Source organism: Sturnira hondurensis, unplaced genomic scaffold (assembly GCF_014824575.4).
Source record: "Sturnira hondurensis isolate 20B ecotype Veracruz unplaced genomic scaffold, ASM1482457v3 Scaffold0006849, whole genome shotgun sequence".
NCBI classification, from domain to species: Eukaryota; Metazoa; Chordata; class Mammalia; order Chiroptera; family Phyllostomidae; genus Sturnira; species Sturnira hondurensis.
Genome location: NW_028079480.1, coordinates 2,662,920 through 2,683,875, shown reverse-complemented (window position 1 = coordinate 2,683,875; position 20,956 = coordinate 2,662,920). Strand labels below are relative to the sequence as shown.

The 20,956-nt window shown below is 49.1% G+C and overlaps 1 protein-coding gene across 1 annotated transcript in view; it reads right to left on the bottom strand.

Moving 5' to 3' along the window:
- Positions 1-20,956, bottom strand: part of TLL2 (tolloid like 2) — a 126,258-nt gene that overhangs the window by 67,986 nt on the left and 37,316 nt on the right. Inside the window, exon 3 of the mRNA XM_037050909.1 lies at positions 38-196. Coding sequence (XP_036906804.1) covers positions 38-196 — 159 coding nt within the window. The remainder of the gene's footprint in view (positions 1-37; positions 197-20,956) is intronic.

The following is a 20,956-nucleotide window of genomic DNA, read 5'->3' as shown; positions in this document are numbered from 1 at the left end:
AAAAGCCCCCAAAGGCCTTGGTGGAGGCTCACATTACCCTTTCCAGCTTCCTGGCCGCTGGCATTCGTGGCTGTAGCGTTCGACCAGCTCTCGAAAGACTGTTCTTCAAGTCCACCTGAAGGAAGGAAGAGGAACTGTGAGGACGCGCCGGCCTTCTCTGCACCAGCACAGGGGATGAGGGAGGCAACCTGGTCACCTGGGGGAGGAGCAGAATGACCAGCTCGGGTGGGAGTGGCAGGGGCAGTAAATGTTTGTTCAGCAAAGGTTTATTGAGCACCTGCCGGGACCTGTTCCAGACATGAGGGCAGAAAAGAACCTGCTTTTTTTAAATAACTACATAGATAATTGAGAAATTATAAAAATACTTCTCTCTTTGATCAGCTTAAGGGCACTTGAAGTCAAATATACAAATAGATAAATCCCCCAAAGTCAGCTTCCTGACCCCCGCCTCCGTAAGAAAGCCCAGATGCCAACAGGACGCGCCCGCCCCTGCTGCGGAACACGCAGAGACGCCCGCCATGCTGCTTCTGAACACGTTCTGCAGTCAGTTATGCTGCTGTGGCTTCAAGAGGCGTCTGCGGTCCTCTTTGGGGTGTGTCTCCTTTTAGAAATTGCTGTTTACTTGGTAAATCAGACTCTGTAGACACTGCCTCCCTCCAGGACAGCGACGCTTGCATTTGCTCGCTCGGAGCCATGATCTATAAGCCGGTTCCCATCCATCCCCCCCAGGAACGTGATCAATCACAAATTATTATGAGACCCACTGTGAGTCAAGTGCAGTCCCAGCACTAGGGACCCGGCAATGAACGTGGCAGACAAGTGTGTACACCCTCCATACGTGGACAATAAACAGTAAGAAAATAAAGAAAGAAGATCATCGCAAGTTCAGAAAATGCTCCGAAGAGCAAACTCAAGTATGTGGCAGAGTGTGACTGAAGCAGCTGGCCCTTCCAGGGAGGCCACACGCGGGTCAGTGCCACCCGGCAGAAGGCAGGAGGGGGAAGAACCCGGACCAGGAAGAGGTTTGCCCCGGGGAGACACTGACCATGGTGGCCGAGGCGGGTGGGGTCTACAGCAGGAGAGGGACAGACGGGTGCGTTTTCATCTGTTTTACCAAGATCTCTCTGGCAGGCAAAGAGAAAGCCGGGCGATCCATTAGGAGCCCGGTGAAGGTCCAGAGCAGAGGCAGCAGTGGGGCGGGCTGGACAGTGCGATGGGGATGGGGGAGCCCTGCCGCACTGGAGATGGAGATGGAGGCAGAGCAACGAGAGAGGCCGATGCGACTGAGAAGGGCCACCAAGGACTCCCACATTGGAGGTTTGAACCTCTGGGTCGCTAGTGACCCCAGGAAGCAGACTCGAGATCAAAGCCAGTGTCCCTGGGAGACAATTATACACGCGAATCCACACCGCAGCAACTACAGAACAACCTACTGGCAAAAGCAAAATTACTTCTTGCCTTTGTTTAGAAATCTGTAGCTTACAAAGCAGGGTCCCCACATCCCCTTTGACCCCGAGGAGAATACTCGGCGGCAGACAGTGTCATCCCATTTTACAGAGGGGCAAAGTGAGAAAATCACACAAAATGATTATCCCAAGGTTGCCCAGCCCATCAGGGAAGCTGAGGGTTCGGGACAGTCTCCTGGTCAGAGCCTGAGAGTATTTCCCATGCCCCACAGCCAGGAAGGGGTTCAAACACAGAACCCCGTGGTCTGACCCCAGACAACCCCCAGAGACAGCCCTGCAGTCCCACATCCCAGCTCCTGACAGGCAGACCACCTCTTCCCCTCCCATGACTCTGACACTGGCGAGGGACCAGGCGCATGCTGACATTTTTGCATGCCTTCATCCTGCTCATTCCGATGCCTTTCTGGCGAACTCAGAATCCACTCACACACTCCCTGCAGCTGCCGGGGTGATCGCTGCCAGCTCCCAGCCCTCTGGGTATTCTTCCAGTTGCAATATCACTTCCTCTTGGGCTAAAGGTCAGGGGAAATCCTGATGGTATGAAAATTGCTGGCTAGCCGAGGAATGTGCCATGTGTGGAGGGAAGGAGAGCCCAAGGCCGAGGCTCTGAGACTAGCTCAGTCTTTTCTCCACTGTGTTAACTGTGGCTAAGACCTTGGGCGTTAGTATGTTTCATCTGTCAAATGGGCTGTTGCAAGAACCAAATGAGGTCATGGGTTTGTTTGGGAACTCACTCATTCGACAAATATTTACCCAGCACCTGCTACATGCCAGATGCTGTTTCTGTTGCGCAGGATGTGACACTGAACAAACTCTACCCTGACCTCATGGAAATTATATTCTGATGGAGGGTAGAGGAGAACACGATAAACAAATAGACAACTAAATAGCTAAGTTGGTTGTTAATAAGTGTTCAGCACGTGCCAATTACAGTGCTGACCACACACTAAGGACGCTGCTAAATGTTTTCCTGGCCTTGAATTTTGTAATTCTATCTCACAAAAGCCCACTGATACAGGGCCATAAATCTCCCTATTTTATGTAGGAAGAAACAAGGCTCCCAGAGGTAAAGTGACTTACCTGTCTTGAGAGCACAGATTGGTAGGAGTAGTGACAATAGGAGGTGGCTTCTCTCTGACCCCCAAACCTGTGCTCCTTTCCCTCAGCCTCAGACCCAGGAAGAACGAGAGGGACAAGGTATGCTGGAGAGAGGCCGGTTATGCCCCAGGGACACGTGGCATTTTCCAGGTCTGTGGGAGGGCGTCCAAAGTCAGTGATGAGTTTGGTGCCACGGGCACTTCATAGCACGATCCCTCCTGGGTCATCCTTACCAGCAAGAGACCAAAGGCTCTGCCTTTTCATAGAAAGCTTTCTCAGAAGCTCAAATCTCATGCTTCCAGGACAGCTGAGCCTGGGATCTACCTGGAGTTAAAGGGGTTTGGCCACTCCCCTGAGGAAAACCCTTGGGATGAGTTCCAACTCCTAACAGAACCGATGAGGCCCCTGTGATATGGCCCCTCTGGCCACCTCCACCTAGTGCTCCGGGGCTTCCCGCCACCTTCCCCACTCCCATTCTGTGGTCCGCACCTTGGCTTTCTGCTTCCCTCTTACTGATGCACCTGCCACGGCCACGCCCACCTCTTTGCCTACCCAAAATCCATGGGTCCTTCAAGTGTCCGCCTGGAGACCATTTCCTCTGGGCAGCTGCCCCGTTGTGGGTCAGAGGAGCTCCCGTCATCCCTGGATGTGCATCTCCCACACAAGGCGTTGCGATTTCCTGTTTACTCCGCTGACCCCTTAGCCTGCCTTCTAGTTGTCAGCATTTTGAAGAAAGGGACTTGATCTTGTCCCAGAATGAACAGCGAACACTGTGCCTGCCCAGCCAGAGCAGGCACTCAAAAAAAGATGTGACATATGAATGGACAGACGGATGGACAGAGTGAAGGATGGCTGGCTGGCAGGATGGCTGGCTGGCTGGGTGAGTCAGGTAGACAGTGTTTGAAAAGAGAATGCAATCATTTCTAACTCAGCCTAACTGATGAAAAAGTTCGTATTTATCAGCTTTGGAGGGAAGAAAGCAGATACTCTCCTAACTATGGTTCTCAACCTTGGCTGCACTTGGATTCCCTGGGAAGCTTTTTAGAAAAATACTGATGCCTGGGTTCCGCCCCCAGAGGCTCTTGTTTAGCTGGTCTGGGGCAGGGCCTGGGCCTTGGGATTTTTTTCAAGCTCCCCAGGTGATCCTGAAAGGCAGCCAGGCCCGGGATTCAACGTTCAGAGAACCCTGTAAGGGGAAGCTCCATCCCATGGTACTTTCTTCCAACCAACTTCTCCCCTTCCAGAAATGGAAGGCGTGGGGCCAGAGACAGACACCAAACACTAAGGAAAGTCATATCTCACATCTAAATTGGTGGGAAGCTGCTCTGTTTCAGTAAAAACCAGCAAATGAGTAAGTCAGGTGTGACTGGCTACAACTGCAGTAACTGGCACACAGAACAAGAAAGAGAAAAAATACAGCCAAGGCAGACAAAGCTTCAGGGCAGTGGGGCCAGGACTCGGGGTGTGGGGGTATGTTTGCCTTGGGTATGATTTCAAGACAAAAATATTTTTGCGCGCGCGTGCATGTGTGTGTGTGTGTGTGTGTGTGTGTATCCTTATATTTGATCTTTGGTTAATTACCTCTTCAGTGAGAGGATATGCAAAAATCTTGTAGATTTCATTAGTCACAGGGGTTTATTCAAACGACTCCTTTGCATAAGAAACCCAGGCTTACAGCTGGGCTCTGGGAAAGAATGCCCTCCGGGCCTTGAAAAGAGAGCTCCAGGCCCTCACCCTCTCACTGAAGCGCGGCGGAGGTCAGCGGCCCGTGATGCATGGGGGCCAGGCTGAAATGTTTCCATCCAGCATTTGCAATTCAATCCCACAGTTTCCTTTATGGAACAATTCACTAAATTCAGAGTTGTTCTTTTTTTCTAATTCACCATATAATTCACCTCCCAAGTTCAATTAAGAAGCAATCTGTTAGCAACTTCGGGAGCAAGCTGCTTTTCTTTGGGAAAGCCCAATTTTCTTCCGCTCCCAACACAAAAGTGGCTTAATTATATGCGTCATATTAGACACTGATGTACACACAACGCCCCTCCACCACAATTAGTGAAATAACAACTGTGTGCATCCAAAGATTTCCAAAGCCCAAGAGGGAAGAGCCTTGTTCCATAGATCAATATTGTCCATTGAACAAGAGTAACTATGAATTCATATTCTTAATTTGGTAATTAATAAATAAACAGACCTTTATATTAATTATTCCCTCCATCCCTCATTCTTAGGGCCAAACATTAGTTAGGTTTTGGTTTTGTGTGCACAACAATAACTACCATTTTAAGTACTGATTATTTGCAGGTACCACACATGCGCTATATAATCCTCAAGCCACCGCTCTCGGGCGGGTACATTCCCATTGCACAGGCAGGGTGACTGAGGCTTAGGGACACACACAGCCACTGCGTGGAGAGTTTGAGGGTCTTTCCAGCTCAGCCTGGTGTCAAAGCCTCTGATGCACATTGCATGCTAACTTATCCCCGCCAGGACAACCTTCGCTCTCTCAGCTACTAATGTGAAAGGGGACGTGAGTGGAGCCACATTAAAACGGCCAGAGTAGCCGTTTCAGGGGAACTGCCCTGCACACCTCGCTTTTCTTTATCTTCCAAACTGCACCAAACCCCCAACATTCCAAGAAGTCAGTGAGAATGAGAATATCCTGTTTGTAAGGACCGATAAAACTGGACTGCGCCAATGACAGACATTCTAACTAATTAATAAAGTACACATCTAGCCTTTCACCTGATGACTGAACTTCAAGCCAGTATACAAAGTACAAATCTAAGCTCACCCCATCCAACACCAGTGAAGTCATCTTTAATACAAGTTACCTCACCTTCTTCCTTTTCCATGGAAACCCTAAGCCCCTTTTCTACATTGGGGAAACACTATTGGGCTTCTGCCTGAATCTGTTCTTCCCAACTGACAATTCTTTGTCTCAGATGAACACTTGTTGCTTCTCATTTCCACTTTTTTATTTTTAGGTTAACACTGACTTTTTCATACAGTAATTATAGTCTTGAGAGGTAAATCCAGCATGAAAATGCTTTGCGTCACTCTATGAAAAAGAAGTCATCTCCAGTAACGATTCTGAAATTTACTTTATTGCCAGTCCACTCATTCAGAAATGACTGGTTGAGTGCCACAAGCACTCACTCCGGCTGGGCCAATGAACGAAATGCCTGCTTGAGTGCCTGCTTTGGGCAGCCCTGGGCTGGGTTCCCGCAGGCAGGGACAGCCAGGGCTTCCCTTCAAGGGGCCTCCATGGTTCCAGGGCAGGGGATGAAAATCAACATTAAACAACAGAGCATTCCATGGACATGGACAGACTGAGCATGTTGGAGAAATTAAAAGAGAACTTTTTGAAAGAGCACTGGCAGATGTGAGTCCAAGGAAGATCTGAGTAGACAACATTTGAACAGACCTAAATGATGAAAGGGGACACCCATCTGGGGAGAGTATTCTAGCAAAAAAAGGAGGGTGGGGGCACAAAACAAGTAGAAAAGTCCTGGAGAAGGAAAATAAGGGTCTGATGTGGCTGGAGCCAGGGTTCAGTGGGCCTCTGAGGCTCCGGCAGGGTCTGATCCTCACACTGCCTTAAACAGACTTAATCTGCCATGCCCTTTGGGCATGTGCAAATGCACGGCAATCCCACAAATACGTAATATTATTCCTCTTTTACAGAAGATACAACTGAGGCTCAGGAACAAGTTGTCCAAGGTCACCCAGCTTGGTAAGTGATTCAACTTGCATTCCAAGTTGGGGCCTCCTCACCCCAGAATCCATGCTCCTAACCCTGCTCCTCAACCCCACCCCGGCACAGGTTTGGGTCTGCACAAGCACTCCGGCAGGGCCAGTGAATGAAACGCCCGCACACCTCCCTCAGAAAACTAGCTGCAAAACACGCCCAGCTCAGCCGAGGTTTTCAATATTCATTAGGGAAAAAGTAGCAAAGTCCCTTAAGCAGATTATTCAGGAATGAGCCAGGCAATCGTGATGGTTATCAACGTGCAATCCTAAGTAATTTGATGCCAAGCAATCTTTATATCTATGCCAAATTTCAAATGCTACAGAAAAAAAGGAAAGTAAGTTAAAAGATTATTGCCAGTTTTTGTTAATAAAGTAATTTAATATTGGCAAGTGTGTAACAGAACAGGAATTCTTGTACACTGCTGGTGGAGAAGCTATATAAATTGATGACATTTAATGAATAATTTAGCAAAATGTATCAAAGTCTTTTTTTAAAGATTTTATTTATTTATTTATTTTTAGAGAGGGGGAGAAAGAGGGAAAGAGAGGGAAACATCAGTTGCAGTGCCTCCTGTGTGCCTTCTACTGGGGGACCTGGCCCAAAACCCAGGCATGTGTCCTGACTGGGAATCGAACCAGGAATCCTTTGGTTCTAAGGCCAGCATTCAATGCACTGAGCTACACCACCCAGGTCAAAGTCTTTTAAAACAGGTAATATGATTCTGACCCAAATGGATGTTTGTCTCAACATTTTTTGTAATAAAGATGTAATAACCACACCCAATACGGAAGTGGTAAAATAAATTACAATATAATGGAACACTGTAACCTTTTAAACTGTTTAAGAAGAATGTTTGCTAAATGGGAAACATGTTCATATTATAAGTCAAAAAACAGGTTAGAAAGCAGTACCCAGTACGATTCCAGTAGAATCTAATATGATTCCATCTTTTAAAAAAGCATATACAAAAAAAAAGAAAAAATATTGGGTGGAAATACCTACTGTGTATACTGTGCAATCATCTCTGGTTGGTGATTTTTGGATGAATTTTATTTTCTTGCACACTTTCTGTCATTTCCAAATTTTATTCAATATGTTACTTTTCAAATCAGGAAATAAAAAGATTTTCAAAAAAAGAACTAGAGTACAGCACACACTTTGCCTAAAGACACATTCTCTGCAGTTGGTAGTGTGTGTGCGCATGTGCGTGCACATGTGCACGCATATGCACACACGTGCATGCACGGTTGCTGGGGAAATCTTCCCCAATGGGAAAGAAACATAGCTGTGTTTACACAGATGGAAAGCTGTGGTCTGATCTCTCTTTTTTTTCCTTCTGATTTTCTGTCCTTACTGTGGAAAGAACAAATTAAGGAGTCCACACCTTGGCAAGATGGAACTCAAGGGGGTTGGTCAGAACCTCCTTTCACTTCTCTCAGACAATTTTGGGTGGGCTCTTCCAAGATCCTGCCCTCTGGTCAGCCAGCTGGCTCCCATCTACGTCCTGCACCAGCTGAGGAGGCCTCAGACTCCGTTGTGCTCCCACTCCTGGGTGTGACCGCCCAGGTCCCGAAGCTCACGGCAGCCTCCTCGACCATGCAAACATGAGCTCTCTCTTCCCAGAGCCTGCAGTAGGATATATCTACATGTTGCATGGTGCTGGGCCTCCCACCCACCTGAACTCCTGCACCACCATTCTTCTGGGTTAAACAACACCACACCTGCTTAGGTATGCTCTTGGAGTACATGTTGTTCACCTGGCTCTCCTGAGCGCTGGATTCTGGGTATTTTCATTTTTGTATACCTGGCCCACATCCTTCTTCCTCGGCCTGGCAGTGGGTTCTCGGCTGTTTTCATCATTCTTTGGTGCATATAAACTATCCTTCTAAACAGAGTGGCTTAAAAACAAGTATTGTATGCTTGCTTCTGCTTCTGAGGGCCAGGAATCGGGGCAAGGGACAAATGGGGCTGGCTCCACTGCTGCGCAGTGTCTGGGGCCTGAGCTAGGATGGCTCCGAGGGGCTGGGGCATGGCTGAGAAGGCTCACCGGGAGCCATGTGTCTGGGGCCCCGGTTCTGCTCCATGTGGCTCTTCCACATGGTTCCCTTGGGCTTCATCACAACAGCAGGGTGGTCTCAGGGTTCCAAGAGGCAGCATCCCCAAAAGGATGAGCCCTGATATTTTTTTTGGCTTCTGCTTTCTAGTGTCCCATTGGCCAAGCAAGTCACACGACCAAGCCCAGAGTCACTGAGACAAAGGACTGTACAAGGGAATGAATATGTCAGGTGTGGTAGTCAGGGACCACAAACGTAACAGCCTACAACTTGCCAGATGGTTCTAGTAAGAGATTTGCAAGATGGACCTGGAGTGTAAACTCTGGGGTCAGACCATTTAGGGTTAAACCACACTAACTGTGTGATCTTCAATAAATTACTTACCCTCTCTGTGTTTTCAGTTTTCTCATCCATAAAATGGAGATGAGGGTATTTGCCTCATAGGGTTCTTACAACAATTAAGAGATCTAATACCCGAGAGGCACAGAACAAGGTCTGGCCCCTCATCAGCACTCGCTGACTTCGCTGTTACTCCTATTATGTGATCGGTGTTGACTCTGAAGCTGTTCTGAAGTCTGAGGGAGCAGAATGGACGAAACATTAGCTGTGGAGACAAGACATTTTACACCTGAAGCAACACAATTCCAGTAAAAAGTTTGAGTTCTCCTTAAAGTAGACTAAACAAGACCGAGTGTGGGCCAACAATTCACTGAAAGTCAACGGCAGTCAGTGAAAGAAAGGCATCCACTGTATGCAAGCATGGTATCTCTTTAAACCTTGTTCCCAATGGTGCTCACCCAGAACAATGGGAGATATCAAGTAACTGTAAAAAATTAACTGAAGATATACTTCAAGACTTGAGTGACTAGGTTATGGGCAGTCATCCTGCTACCCCTGGGAGAGTGGAGCTGATTGGCTGAGACACAAGAGTGCCGCTGATGGGTGTCAGTTCCACACCGAAAGCTAGAGCTTTGCAGAGGGAGCCAGGAATGCTCACCGGGCACTCGGTGTGTGTGGAGGGCTGTGTTTTCTGCCTTGTGTTCATTTTCTCATTAGTTCTCAGGACAGTCTTGTGAGGCAGGGACTATTACAAGCTTTAGTTACAGGTGAGAGAACAGAGGCTTGGAAAACTTGAAACAACTCACCACAGTCATCACACCCCTAGTAAGAAGCAACACCCAGATGCAATCCCAGGCCCATCGGATGCCACTGACAGCCTTTATAATACAGGACTAGGGGGTTTCAACCTAAATAATTGTGAGCAAATGTCCCAAAAGAGAAGGTCAGGAAAATCTCAGCTCTTTATTCTCTTGGCAGCTGGGCCACGAAGGGGCACGTAGATTCAGAGGGAGACATTTCTGGGTCTACATCTCAGGGGTGATTCTGAAGGCTCAGAGAGACTTGCCTGTATTCTGCTGTGTGAAGTGCCCAGAGGATGGGGCAGGGCCTCTGAGGAAGAGGAGGAGAAGAGAAGGCAGATGATAAATGGGAGCCTGAGCCCCCAAGGAAGTTGCCCAGGCAAACCACTCTCCACCTTCCCAGGGAAAACCCGCCCCACCAGGGGGCTGCCCCAGGCGAGTGCTGACAGTTAAACGTGCCCTAAACCAGGGATCAGGCCAGATGCTCTTGAACACGAGTAGGTATTTCCTCAGGAATGGAAAGTGGTCCCCACAGGCACAAAGGAGAGCCCCCTCACTCCAGCTGAGCTCAGAACTACTGGATTCCCTTGGATCCATCTCGGGTCCCCACTTCCGGCAGAGCTCAACACCTGCCTGGAATCAAGTTTGTTCCACAGTGTGCTAGGCAGCTGTGAACCAGACACTGAGCCACCCAAAGCAGCAATGAGGCACAAAGCACAGTGAGAGCAATCGGATGAAGGAGATCCCACTCCCAACCTGGAAGTCCAGGAGGGCTTCCTGGAGATGGCATTGAAGGGCATGATGGATTATAACAAGTGGAGAAGGGAGAACATCAGGCAGGAATAGAACACAGAAAGGAAATAACTTGCTCACCTGAGTAGCACAGCTTTTTGACCTAAGTGGTCTTTGGCAAGATAATGAATTCCTGTGAGCCCTAGTTTCCTCATCTATAAAACCAGACATAATAGAATCTAACTGTTCAGGTAGTAAGCACACTTAATACACTGCCTGGCACATTGTAGCCATAATCTTACTAATGATTGTTCTTCAGGTCATCTTAGGAGGCCTCAGCCTCTTTTATCTTGTTGACCACACAATGGCCTCAGCCCTGGCCAGGAGCACAGCTGTACTAGCCCTCCCTTTCCCTCTGAGTGGAGCTCTGCCCAGACCCCAGGCCCCCTACCCCAATTCAGGACATGCCTAAACTGACCTGACAGATGGTGGCTTATTTCTGCTCTACCCCAAAGTGAAAACTGGCAGGGTCTGAGAGCATGTCCCAGTTCCATTTAGGAGAAGGAAGAGGAGCAAGGAAGGAGGGGACATAAGAAAGCAGAAGCAGCTGCCTCACAGCAATGACTGTCACCAGCGCTTCTGGTGGGGTTCCCTCCTTTTGGGTTCTGCAAAGTTATAGAGGAGAACTGCTGGTCCTCAGAGGCCCTCGGGGGATTCTTTGGGGCCTCTCCTTCACACAGATTCCCAGAAGCTTTGGGGGTGCTCCTGGGTGCGTGCAGGGTGCGACTGCAGGGGGGCACTGGAGGGGCATGGTGGGAGAAATCCAGACACACCGTGTTCACGGCTGACAGTGAGACAGGAAGAGGGTAGCACAGGGACCTTGGAGCATGAGGAACACCAACTAAATTCTTCCCTGAGACACTTAAGACCAAAATTTGGACCAACAAGCTGGATGCATAAGAGGAGATTCTAGAAGAATTTATTTATTACTCCATTTATTTCATTACCAGCAATGGTCTCCTTGATTTGCCTGTGTGTCTGTTAGCTGCCTCCCCAACACCCTCTAAAGAGCAAGCTCCATCTCCCTCACTGAGGCACACAGAAGGTGGCTGCTGGTGGGAGCGGGACGGGGAGGAGGGTGCAAGATGTGAGGCCACAGCAGACGTTCATGCCCTTCTCCAGGAAAGCTGCGATGACTCCCTGGAGAATGGCAGGACTGTAGGAACAGAGAGGAGGGTATTTACGGGGGCTCTTCAGGTGATGGGATGAACATAACTCAGTACCCAGCTGGACGTGAGAAAAGAAATGGAAAGGACACCTTACTCAGCTCTGAGATGTGACAAAGGCACCCACCTGCCCATTCTTCATGCTGAAATCTGCCAACAGACAATCTCAGAGGGTCCATTGAAAACAGTCAACATGGGAGACTCGGGATAACATTAATAGCAAATGTGTATAACTGCCAGAGGAGAATCGTACATTTTTATTGCAATATATAAAAATAGTAGTAAGTAAAGACATTTCAGGTTCTTGGATGAACTGAGTAAATGCTGTAAACATTTCAGTTTCCCCAAATGAAGTTATGGGTTTAGTGCAAAAAATGGCTCAAATTCTAAGCTCATCCTCTTGCCTGAAGCCATCCCTCTCCTCCTGCTTCATTTACATCTCCCTCATGGCCCTTTACTCAATCATTCACTCACTTAGTCCTTCGTTCAACAAGCTTCTACAGGGCGCCTCTCTGTGCCAAGCCCTGTACCAGGTGTGAGAGTCAGAGAAGCAGATGAGACACAGGTCCTGCTCGGAGGCGCTCCCAGCCCTGATCGTACCAGGCCCACAGTAAAACAATTTGTGAACCGGTCTGCTGTCCCTACAAGGCCACTCCTTGAGGACTGAGACAGCACCTCTCCATCTCTGCCGAGAGGTGTTCATTGTAGATGCAAACAAATACATCACATGCAAGCATTTGACTGGCTAATGCTTACACACATTATCTCAGCTAATTCTCACTGCACCTGTGTGGGGTAGGGTATTATCATTGTTATCTCCATTACACACATGAGGAAACTGAGTCTTGATGAGGTAAAGTACATGTTTGTCTCCACAGCAAATCCTAGAAGGACTTGATCACATGGCCTTCACACAGATGACTAAATAACCAATAAAGATGTACAAATGTCTGAAAGGGAAAACCCCATAACTTGGCTCATGGAAACAGCAGCAAGGAATTCAGGAAATCAAGGAAAGGGGAAGGCCGACCCAAGCCCTCCCCGGAGAACCGGAGGAGAGAAGCAGAAAGAACAGTGTGGGGCTTCACAACCTGCCTTTGGCCTGTCAGGACAGAATTCATCTTGGTTCAAGGAGAGGTGCAGAGCAGTGGCTTCACCTTTTAGAGATAATTAAGGCAAAGAGAGGCTAAGATAACTGATGTTTTGGGGGGACGGCATATGTCAGTGAAGCGTATTGGGCCCTTGACTTCTGAGAGGTGAATAACTATTAACAGTTCTATTCCACTGATTCACTGGGGCAGAAAGAACCCGTTCCGATGCCAACACATGTGCTGGGCCACTAACCAGCCCCTGCAAGACACTGAGTGTCCTGTTTGACTTTCCTGCATTTTTCTCCCTGTGCCATCCAGAGCCCGGGACCTGACATCGCAAGCAGGTGCCAGTGACTGAAAGTTCATGGAAAAGGAGACAAGAGGTTCCATGGGAAGGGTCCCTTTCCAGACTACCAGGCAAGAGCTGAAGCTCTAGGATTCTCCGGCCTCAATGGAAAAGAAAGCATTGGCCCTGGCCAGTGTCATGGGGATCTGAATGAGCGCCCAAGTTGGTGTCTCTTACCCAGTGGCCCAATATGCAAACTCAAATGTCTACCGTTGGAGAGCCGAGCAAGTGACACATCAGAGTGAAAGACGTCGGTGGGAAAGATGGACAGAGGGTGGTGGGGTCTGTGGCAAACCACAGAGCACCTGTGCCTCCCGATTTCGACCCCTCGTTCCGCAACTCCACTGCCTGCTGCTGCGCGGGGTTGCCGGACCAGCATGCCAGGTCTTCCAGCTTTGCAAGGGAAGTCAGAATTCCGGATATGTATGAGAAACCTGATTTTTAAATGTGGTCAGTAAATTAAATGTGTTTAAGCACTACAAAACAAAGCCCATCTGCAGATCAGATTTGGCTCATGGGCTGACCCCTTCGGACCCCTGCGCTGCAGCATGAATGGGAGAGTCAGCTCTCTGGCAGTGCCAGTGTCAGGGAGGACAGGAATCCCTCGGGCAGCGTCAGCCGAGGCACAAGGATGCCAGAGGGTAATGGAGAACCTGGGAAGCAGAAAGCAAGAAGCCATAGGAGTAGGGCGGGGGCTGGATAAAGATCAGAAGTTCAGGGTCAAGGCCAGCTGTGGCTTTTCTATCACTGTTTTGGGCATACAGGTTCACTGAAGGACACCAAAGGGAAATAAGATGACCAGAACACAGGGTGAGGTTCCATTGGCAACTCTACCACCATCATCACTTTCTCTCTGGACCTCCTTGGAAACCACAAAAATAATGACCTACGGATGTCATGTAAACAGCCCCAGAAGACATGCGACTCTGCTATACATCAGCCACAGGTTAGCATGATGGGGCAGGTGGGGGCTTATTCCAAACCCACCCCAGCAGGGCCGCCTGCCACCCCTCAAGCTGCGTCTCTGGCCTTCCCAGTCCAGCTTGCTTGTCACCAGTGCGCAGTGTCTCTGTCCCTGACGTGGCTCTGCTGTGGGAGGCAGGCTGACCTTTTCTAACCTCCCCTCTCCAGCCCGTTGGTGTTTGTTGCTGTTTTCTAAGATAGAACAAAGGGAGGTCACAGCCACACCTCTGCAACACCAATGGGAGCTCACTGGAGGTCTCCGGAAGGTCCCGAGTGAGATGCAGTTTGAGCAGACTGTCCCAAAGTTCCACAAGGCTCAGTGGAGGAGGAGCCAAAGGCGCCATTGTCCAATCAGACATGCATGCAGCAGGCCCCGCTCGGGGAGTCTCCATCCACTCGTGGATTGTCTTTAGCAAAACAACCGAGAGACTCACTGTGGGCCCTCAGGAAACTTAGAGTCCAAACCTCCATTTTATTTATTTAATATATTTTACTGATTATGCCATTACAGTTGTCCCACTTCCCCACCTTCATTCCCCTCCACCCTGCACACCAAACCTCCATTTCAGAGACAAGGAAACTGAGGCCCCACGGGGAAAGTGACGTGGCCCCGTCCGCCATCCGGTGGGAACTTCTGAAGGGCTAGGGCACCAGTTTTGTCCAAAGACAACTCAGTTTGTTCCTGAGCACTAAATGCATTTGAAACAAGGGTCAACTCCCAGCTGTAACAAAATGCGCACATCCAAAGGTGGCCCCCCAAAAATACAGAGCAAAAGTTCAGAGCTTTAAGGAAACTACAAATGCTAAGTTCAAAAATTTTAGGGGGCGATTACCTGCTGAATAAACCATCCTTTACTTTGTCAAAGAAAGATCCACCACAGGTTCTCTCAACTCGAGTGGCAACAATTTCTTACACCTGGGTCACCTGCCACTGGAAGAACTGACTAGAGGGCCGCCTCAGTAAAAAGACTTTAAGTGTGGTTTAGTTCACTTCCCTCTGCTTTAGAGATCAACTACTATTTAAATTAAGAATGGGAAACAGAATATCATCCAATAAACACAAACAAAAACGTAGACAAGTAAAGGAGAGTGGAAGTAGAATCAGACCTTTCCTGGCCGAAGCAGAGAGGCAAAGATCATGCCCTGGCCCAGCTCACAGGAGGCTGGACCCTGCATTCCAGGTGTTAAGATGGCTGATGGGAACTCAGAAAGTATTTTCCCGTGAAAATAACGTAAATGGCAAAGTGGGTATGAGGTTACGGGGCTTGGTCCCAAGACCAGGTTCTGCCAAAAGGAAGCTACCTTCACACCTCTACCCCTGGGGGGTCAGTTTGCCAGCCCATCACCCCTGCAAACCAGAAGCTGCTCCGTCATTCCTTCTTCTCTGGCCTCGAAGACACAGACCTGTCGCCTGCTTCCGTTATGGTTTTGTTTCCTCCTCCTGCCTCCTCGTGGCTCTGCTGTCAGCCCTCTGACCTGGCCACCTCATACTCCTTTCCTTGGAGATCTCTTCCACTCTAAAGACTTCCATGGTACCCCGACATTGGTAGGCACCACAGGCATTCAGTGGGGGACTCCTGAGTTGAGAGATTGCGATGCAGGCTTGCGCGTGGTGGCCACAGTGGGCCAGGTGCAAATGGAAGAGGCAAAAGCCAAAATGAGACACTCTGTGGGCCCCAGAAGAGAAGCCAGCCTGTTCCTTTCTCTCCGATTTCTAGTCCAGTCCCATGAGGCCAGCTCTCCTGCTTCTGTCTTAGATGGCCGTGAGAACGTATTCCCCAACACACTATTTCACTTGAGCTATTATGAGAGGGATTCTCTACCTTGAAACTGAAAGAAACTTCTCCAGAATATCAGGACCTAAGTTCTTGTTTGTCCTGGTTTCTCAAGCTAATCTCCCAGTTTTGACTTAGGCTCCCAGAATGGTGGCCCATGAGGAGGCCTGGGGTAAAGACTCCCTGGATGGGTGCCCATGGGTGGTCCCCACCCCTTCCCCACCTGGCTCTGACCCCACGGTGGCTCCAACTAGACTCCTAGCCTGGTTTCTCCAAATTCTGACCAATGTAGTCACAATAAAAATCAACCAAAAGGTGAACTTTCTTTTCCCGGCACCTCAAGTTCACAATGAACTCTGGCTCCAATCCAAGGTATAAGTCAGTCTCTGAATGAGGCCGCAGGGAGTGAGATGATAGAATCCTTATGTTACATTCTTTTTTCCTTCCCAAAGAACAGATGTGCACTTTATCAGATGCCTCTTTATCATCTCAAATCATCTCACTAAATTGAAAACTTTATGGGCGGAATGACTGCTGGGCCTTCCCCTCCTCTACCAGCTGCCAATTGCTGCTGTGAACCCAGCCAGCCCCATCCTCAGTGGGAGGGGGACATAGGAGTTCTGGGAGCAGCCCTTGAGGGCTGCAGCAGCAAAGCTTTGGCCCCAATTTTGATCTGTGGGGTTCTGCTAAATTTCTAACCCTCGTCCCTATCTCAGTCTCCCAGACCAAGTTTCTGGCAGGTTGTCCCCCCTAAGGCCTACTTCACAGAAGAACCAGGGGTCCATGCTTTGTTCTTCTGCGCTCCCAGCACAGAACCAGAACTCCCCGTGAATGCTAGGAAAGACCTCTGATGCTGCTGGTCTCTGTCCTCGTGTGGACATTACTGCCTCCCCACGGCCCTGCTCTGCCTTCCGTCAGGCCCTATGCCCCAGGCTGGCCCCCAACACCAATGCCACCTGGACGACAGCTGTCACTTGGGGACTTCTCTCCAGTAGTAAGTTCTGGAGAGAAGGTCATACACATCCTCTGGGAGGCTGGTAGGTCCCCCCAACAAGTGGGGGCTTTGACCCCAGGCCATGCCCCTCTAGCTTGCCCCATTCCTTCGAGATACCCAAAGCATGACCACAGTCACTGCCATCAGGAGAACTCCATCCCCTTATCGGCAAAGGAAAACTGGATACAGCTGTATCCTTGGTGCAGAGCACAGAAGCCCCCAGTTAGCATCTGTCACTTGGAGGAAGGGATGAGGGAGGGAAAGGGACTCTAATCACGAACTTGGTATCAGAGGGTCAGCAGACCTGTGGGGTGGACACAAGGGGAGAGTGCAGGGCAGCCCAGAGTCAGAGTTCAGCATGAGGTCAAGTTCTAAACTGTGGGAGCCAAGGCAACATGGATGGGGCAGGAGTGAAACAGAGTGGTTAGCTGGGGGGCCCCCACAGGGCTTTGAAGAGAAGGGCTGAAGGGAGCCCTGGAGGAGTGAGCAGGAACGACGCCACGCCCTCTCTGACTCGGAAAAGTGGAAGCGGCCTAAGGACCACATTCCCGTCTAGGGATCTATACAAAGGGCCCAGTAAAGGCAGGCTACTGACCACATGGCAAAAGGATGCCCTTTTCAGACACTCCCTACAGGGCGAGCTGGGCTTGGCCAGCCTGAGCATGAGCCGTCCTTTCACTGCTGGCACCGCTCCCAGCTGGGGTCTGAGGCATCACACATGCAAACAAACCATCCTAGTCCCAACCGGCCTCCTGGGGATGCAGAGGAGCAGGGAAACGAGGAGGTCACCATGCACTTCTGAGGTTCATGGCCCCATCCACAAGCCATAAGTGTTTGTCTGGCACCATTCATGTGCCCACCCTGATGCCAGAACTCGAGAGGGTGGACCAAGACCAAGCAAGGACAAGTCAGAGCTGCTGACAGTCTGGTGGGTGCAGCAAGACACACACTGAACAGCCATGGAAAATGACAGGGCAGGAGGGGGTGTGGCCGCATCAGTCCAGGGAACTCATCCTTGTCTTTGACCATCACCTCTCAGAGGCAGGGGTGAAGAGAGCAAGTCTTCACAGCTCAAGGGGACAAGGTGAGTGGCAATGCCAGCAGCTGTTTCTAGAAGCAGTGGAGTGCAGACGCTAAAAGCAGTCCTTTGACATTAGACACAGTTAAGTCCTAATCTTGGCTTTGCCAATACTGAGCTGTGTGATCAAAGACAGAGTATATGCGTCTGAACGTTAGCTCTCGCCTCTACAGGTGCTAACAGTGCCTGCCACACAGCTGATGTGTGAAGATACAGCACACCACATGGTAGACACGACTGTTCCTTTTGTTGTCACCACGAAAGAAGAATCATCATTTAATCCAAACTCAGATCTCTGTTTAGCCAGCTTTGTGACCCAGAGTTTGACTCAGGAGATGTAGGGAAATCTTCAAGTTGGGGATTTATAGAGACTTTCCCTGTGCTGGTGGAATCTAAATCCAAGGATTTGATAAGATCTCGTGGGTGCAGGCCCCGCTTCAGAGACTCCCTTGGGGGTGCTGGCAGAGTACTGCAAAGAAAAAGAATCCCAAGGCATTTAAAGAGTGTGGAGTCTGGGACACAGAAGTGGGCCTGGGAGAAGAGACGGCCAAAGGGCTGGCCCAGGGACAGCCACGGTAGCTATTATTTATTGAGCACCAACCAGGTGTCAGACTCTGGGGTAAGTACTTTACCCATCAAACTTCTTCAATGTCCCCTGCAAGGCAGGTGTTAACATCCCATTTTATAAATAAAGAATGAGTCACTCTGAGTCCCACAGCTAAGCAAGACAGAGCCAGAGAGGCGCACCCAGGTCTGCCTGACTCCAGCATCCACACCTCTCCACCCATCCTGGGACGAACATCTCAGCAGTGTGGAAACAGGAAAGGGAGACTGTGGACCAGAGTTTCATAACTTAGGATCCACAGAGCAGTTCAACGTCTTCAAGTAGAACGCAAACTTTTGTGTGTATGTGTGTACCTTTTTCTCAGAGAAGTACTCACAATATTCATCAGATTCTCAAAGGGATCTGTGAACTGCAGATGTCAACTTAAGAGAAAAAAGTCACTGAGACCTTCTTCTCTGGGCACCCCTCCCTCCAAGTCTCTTTCGAAGACAGTGGAAAGGATGAGAAAGATTGCTCCCTTCCAGCTTCTTGTCCCTCTCCAGCTTTCTAAACCAGTGGCCCCAGCAGGAGAGGCCACACAGATTCACAGAGATAGCACTTGGCGTTGCATGATATGAAAGCAGACAGACCTGAACCCAACCAACCACTCAGCAAGAATTTAACCAGGCATTCATTCATAAGTTGGAGACATTGTCCCTTCTACAAGATGTTACAGTGACCCACGACTGCCCCAGCTCTTACCTGGACGCTTGTCAGTTAGTAGCACTCCTACACCTAATAAAGGAAATTAAGAAAAACAAAGCTATGTCTGCAAAGTTTGGGGAATATCTCCCTAGAAGGAGGGGCTGAAAAACTAGTCTGTGGATGGGGCCACCGAAAACAATCCCACACAAGAGCCTCGTGGCTAAAAATGTGTTTCCAAGTCTTGGACTTAACCATGTCTAATGTCAAAGGCCTGCTTTTAGCCTCTGCACTCCACTGCTTCTAGAAACAGCTGCTGGCATCACCACTCACCCTGTCCCTTTGAGCTGTGAAGACACGGTCTCCCCATGCCTACCTTTGAGAGGTGAGGGTCAGAAATAAAGATTAGTTCCGTGGACTGATGAGGCCACACTGCTCTGTCCTTGTTATCGCAGGTGACCTTTCAGTGTGTGCCTTGCTGTGTCCACCAGACTGTCAACAGCTGTGATTTGTCCTTGTTTCGTCTTGGCCCTCCCTCCATTGTTCCAGCATAAGGCTGAGCTCTTGGGTGAGACTGTTTTCAGCAACCTCATTGACAGACGGTAGTTTCTCAGCCCCTGCACCAGAGGAGACATTCCCCAAGATTTGCAGACAAGGCTTCATCTTTTCTTTAATTTTCTTTATTGGGGCTAGGAGTGCTGCTAACTGATAAGTGTTCAGGTAAGAATGGGGACAGTGGTGGCTCCCTGTGACATCTTGTAAAAGGGATGGTGGCCATGACATGGAAACAACCAAAGTGCCCTTCCATACATGATAGGATAGGGAGGATGTGGTACTACTGAGCCACAAGAAAAGATGAAATGTTGCCATTTGCAACAACATGGATGGATCTTGAGAATATCATGCCAAAGGAAATAAGTCACACAGAAAAAAATCAAGAACCATATGATTTCACTCATATGCGGATATAAAACTGAAAGCAACAAATGAACAAAAAGAAAAGTAAACAAAAACTCATAGACACAGACAATAGTACGGGGGTTACCAGAAGGAAGGGGGTTGTGGGGGATAGTAAAGAGTAAAGGGGGTCAAATGCATGGTAGAAGATTTGACTTTGGGTGGTGGGCACACAATGCAATATACATATTATGTATCATAGAACTGTACACTTCAAACCTATATAATTTTATTAACCTATGCCACCCCAATAAATTTAATTTTAAAATAATGTCTTGAGAGTAGAGACATGCTGGGTCTTTTTTAGACTCTCAAACCTGGAAAGGCAGAACCCAGGAGCCCGTGTGGCGCATGTGGGTATTTCATGGGGACACGTTGGCCTTTTGTGCCTGAATTTAGTCCCTCCGTGCTCCATGGACTATGCTTTCACAGTTTTTCTTTTTCTAAACTGAAACCCAAAGCTCAAAACTAGAGCTCACACTGGCTTGAAAGAAATGAGGATGTGGTTTCATGTGACCCTCCATTTAGGTGGAGACACTAAGACCAAGTGAAGGCAATCAATCTACGCCACTCAAAGTCATGGCCAGAGTAGCCAAAGGAACCCTAGCAGTCAAAAGGGCCTGCCAGATGGAAGGGACCTCGTTACTTAGAGAGGAGGCCCAGAGAGGGAAGGCAAGTTATTCAAACTTGTAGCATGACTTGCACCCACTAATATACTGTTTTGGACTTGGGTGCCCACACTGGTGGGCTCGTGCAGATGCCCGCACAGATGGCAGGAGCTTAGGAAATGAGGATTTAGAACAAGGTTGGTTTCTTCAATAGAGAGGGACATGGACCAGTGGCTCAGAATAGACGAGGCACGGAACATCAGCTCCCATCAGAGCCAATAAGTAATTAACACCATCTCCCCTTTCAGAGTCTTGGCTACAAAGGCCAGGAAATCAGATGCATTCAGGATGAGATTTCCTCTGCAGGTTTCCAGACATTTGCAAAGATGGGAGTGTTACACACGGTCTTCCTGGACTCTTTAAGGAAGA